The sequence below is a fragment of the Colobus angolensis genome, unplaced genomic scaffold (assembly GCF_000951035.1).
Source record: "Colobus angolensis palliatus isolate OR3802 unplaced genomic scaffold, Cang.pa_1.0 Scaffold21, whole genome shotgun sequence".
In the NCBI taxonomy this organism is placed as follows: Eukaryota; Metazoa; Chordata; class Mammalia; order Primates; family Cercopithecidae; genus Colobus; species Colobus angolensis.
In genome coordinates this window covers 5,889,753-5,893,627 of record NW_012115266.1, presented here as the reverse complement: position 1 = coordinate 5,893,627, position 3,875 = coordinate 5,889,753, and the positions used below count along the sequence as shown (strand labels likewise).

Genomic DNA, 3,875 nt, shown 5'->3' with positions numbered 1-3,875 from the left:
CTGGGACTACAGGTGCGTGCCACCATGCCTGGCTAATTTTTGTATTTTTAGTAGAGATGGGGTTTCACCATGTTGGCCAGGATGGTCTCCATGTCTTGACCTTGTGATCCGCCTGCCTCGGCCTCCCACAGTGTTGGAATTACAGGTGCGAGCCTCCGCGCCCAGCTTCTCTTAACTCTTACATGCTGCCCCCATACAAATCTTCTCATCTACGATAGGATGCACTTTTGTGCTTGTCTGGTTATGGACCCACCACGTCACTAGAATGTAAGCTCCACGAGGGCAAGGATTCCTGATGCTTGGGTTCACCGAGGTCCCCCTAGCAACTGGAACAACCTGTGTCACATGGTGAACACTCACTCTGAGACACGAGTCAATGCTGAGTGTGTGTGGCGGGGGGCAGAGAGCAGGGGGAGTTTGTGAGCAGAAAAACAGCCAAGTGCAAGCTCAGGAAGTTAAAGAAAGCTGTGGAGGCCGAGCATGGTGGCTCACGCCAGTAATCCCACACTCTGGGAGACCAAGATGAGAGGATCGCTTGGGCCCAGGAATTCGAGACCAGGCTGGGCAACAAAGCAAGACCCCATCTCTACAAAAAATTAAAAATGAGCTGGTGTGGCAGCATGCACCTGTGGTCCCAGCTGTTCTGGAGGCTGAGGCAGGAGGATTGTTTGAGCCCAGGAGTTTGAGACCTGCCTGGGCAACAAAAGGAGACCCGTCCCTGCCCTCATCTCTAATGAAAACATGAAAAATGCCGGGCATGGTGGCTCACGCCTGTAATTCCAACACTTTGGGAGGCTGAGGCGGGTGGATCACGAGGTCAGGAGATAGAGACCACCCTGGCTAACACGGTGAAACCCTATCTCTACTAAAAATACAAAAAATTAGCCGGGCATGGTGACATATGCCTGTAGTCCCAGCTACCTGAGAGACTGAGGCAGGAGAATTGCTGGAACCCAGGAGGCAGAGGTTGCAGTGAGCCGAGATTGCACCACTGCACTCCAGCCTGGGTGGCAGAGTGAGACTCCATCTCAAAAAAAAAGAAAAAGTTAAAAATAAATTAACTAGGTGTGGTCCACACACCTGTATTCCCAGTTACTTGGGAGGGTAAGGTGGGAGGATTGCTTAAGCCCAGAAGTTCCAGGCTGCAGTGAGCTGAGATCACACCTCTGTACTCCACACCTCTGTACTCCCTCCTGGGTGATAGAGCGAGACCCTATCTCAAAACAAACAAAACAACAACAGCAAAAAAAGAAAGCAAGCTATGGGATCCAATCTGAGAGAATCCAGTGTGTGTGTCTGTGCAGAGAGGGAGGGGAAGGAGGCCTCTTAAGCCTTCTTAATCCTGAAAATGGGGAGGAGGTCGTTTAAGCTTCAGTGCCAGAGTGACATGACCTAGTTTTCTATTTTTAGAGATGGGGTCTGGCTATGTTGCCCAGGTTGGTCTTGAATTCCTGGGCTCAAGCCAGCCTCCTGAGTTGCTGGGACTACAGACACGGGCTACCCCACCCGGCTTGACCTGGTTTTTGTGTTCAGAAGATATATGTTGTTGTTCCAGGTGCCAAGGCCAGTGCTGGGCACAGGGGTGGTGGAGCCTACTGAGAAATGGGCACTGAACCCCAGTGTCTATCCTTCCATCTTGGAGCCTGTGCTTCCCACCCCACACAGCCCTGCTGTCTGGGAGGACCGTCTGCCCCTTGAGGTCACCTGCCCCTGGCCTTTGTGCCAGGACACGCCTGCTGTGGGTGCAAGCCACGGGGCAAGAAAGAACACATCTGGGAGCTGGAAGGCCCAATCCCAGGGAAAGCATGTAGCCTGGGGCAGGGCACCAAGGAGTCTTCCAGCCCCCACCTTCTAAGGAAAGAAACGCCAGGCAGGTATGGCCTTAGGTAGGCCCCATTTCCTTTTCAGATCACTGCCTGCCGGGCCGGGCGTGGTGGCTCAAGCCTGTAATCCCAGCACTTTGGGAGGCCGAGACAGGCAGATCACGAGGTCAGGAGATCAAGGCCATCCTGGCTAACACAGTGAAACCCCGTCTCTACTAAAAAATACAAAAAACTAGCCGGGCGAGGTGGTGGGCGCCTATAGTCCCAGCTACTCGGGAGGCTGAGGCAGGAGAATGGCGTGAACCCAGGAGGCGGAGCTTGCAGTGAGCTGAGATCCAGCCACTGCACTCCAGCCTGGGCGACAGAGCAAGACTCCGTCTCAAAAAAAAAAAAAAAAAAAACCAAAATCAGATCACTGCCTGCCTGCCTGTCACTGATTTCTGTCCTGGCCCCACACTAATAGCTACCATATATATATATATTTTAAGAGATGGAGTCTCCCTAAGTCACCCAGGCTGGCTTTGAACTTCTGGGCTCAAGCGATCCTTCTGCCTCGGCCTCCCAAAGTGCTGGGATTACAGGTGTGATCCACCATGCCTGGCAGCTACCATTTTTTAGCTTTAATGTGCACCAGCTCTGTAATCAAGTGCATCCTATATGTTCCTGCTAATTAACTCAACAGTCCTACAATGGTGGCTATTAATTGCTCTGTTTTACAAAAGAGGAAACTGGGGCTCTGAGAGGTTGGGGACCGACCCAAAGCCTTCAGCGCCCGTGGATACAACTGGGATGCAGGGAGACTGTGGGCTGGGGGTGAGGTGACCTGGCAGGTGGAGGTGGTGGGGTACTTACCTCCATGATGGCTGCTGCTGGTTGCCTGCTCCTGCTGGTGACTGGCGTCCCACAGGAGGCCTGGGGCCTGGCGATGATGCTTGCCGGAGTCTGAGGGCCTGTCCCCTGCCGGGCTGGGGCCCAGGCCCCTCTCTGCAGAGCTGGAGTCTTCCTGCTCACTAGGCTCAAACTCTGGGATCTGGAACATGCTCTGGGCTATGAGGACAAGATGTTAGGTAGTCAAGGCACAGCTGGGGCCAACGGTGGCCCTGGAAGGCAGAGGCAGGTACCCTTGGCTCCCTCTCCCACCCTAGGGCCCCCAAGCCCGCCAGGCCTCCCGGGCCCTCATCTATCTGCTAGGTCTGGCCTGGCAGGGAGCTGATGCTGTCGGCTCAGGGCCTCAGTCTCCCCTCAGAACCCTGGTGGACCCAGGCCCCTGCCCAGGCCCCGCCCCGCCCATGGTGACGGCGCACAGGTCTCACCCCAAGCCCGATCTCGAGGCCCCTGACCCGGGCCTGCCGCCTCCCTCCGGCACCCCGGGCTCCCGGCCCTAGTTACTTAGGCAACGGGAACTGTCAGCGACCTGGCCCAATCACCTCTCGGAACGTCACTCGGTTAGGTCCAGAGGCGGGGTCAACCCGGCCCGGCCCCGCCTCACCGTCGGACCTACGGCTCCTCGCCCGCAGCCTTTTTTCTCCCTCCTGCGGCCCTGGTGCCCACATCTTCGCTGCCTCACACCTTGGACGTGTGTGGGAGCAGGAGAGGGATTCTCTGGGGTCCCCATTTGGGACCTGGAGACCCACTTCTGCCAACAAGTCCTTCAGCCCCTCTGGACCTTAGTTTCCCCCAGTGAAGTGGGGATAGTGACAGCTCCCCCAGGAGCCAGTGAAAACTTTGTGAAGGGAGTGATTACTGCGGGCGAAGGCGCTTGGCACAGCCACAACTGAAGTTCAGCCGTCGGATGCGATTATTGTTGCTATTGTTACCGTTCCGCCTGGACTGGGTGCCCGGTCGGAAAGTCCCGCTCCCCGCTCCTCCTCCCAGGCGTGGAAGCTTCGCGCCGCCCGCCTCGGGGGACACCTCCCGCGCCACCTCGGGGGCACTGGAGATAAGGAGAGGAACCTCCTCCCTGGCTGGGATGGCTGCCCGGGCGTGGGAGGAGGGCCGGGGACCCGGTGAGGGTGGACCGTAGGGTCCGTGGGGGGTTCACGCCTGGCAGGC

The 3,875-nt window shown here is 56.9% G+C and overlaps 1 protein-coding gene across 1 annotated transcript in view; it reads right to left on the bottom strand.

Annotated features, from left to right (window-relative positions):
* The window catches only part of BAD (BCL2-associated agonist of cell death), a 15,908-nt gene extending 12,686 nt beyond the window's left edge, over positions 1 to 3,222 (bottom strand). The window contains exons 1-2 of the mRNA XM_011942585.1: positions 3,137 to 3,222; positions 2,676 to 2,870 (exon numbers count right to left, since the gene is read on the bottom strand). Of these exons, the coding sequence (XP_011797975.1) occupies positions 2,676 to 2,862 (187 nt within the window). The 5' untranslated portion in view covers positions 2,863 to 2,870; positions 3,137 to 3,222. The remainder of the gene's footprint in view (positions 1 to 2,675; positions 2,871 to 3,136) is intronic.
* Between the last annotated feature and the right edge of the window lie 653 nt (positions 3,223 to 3,875).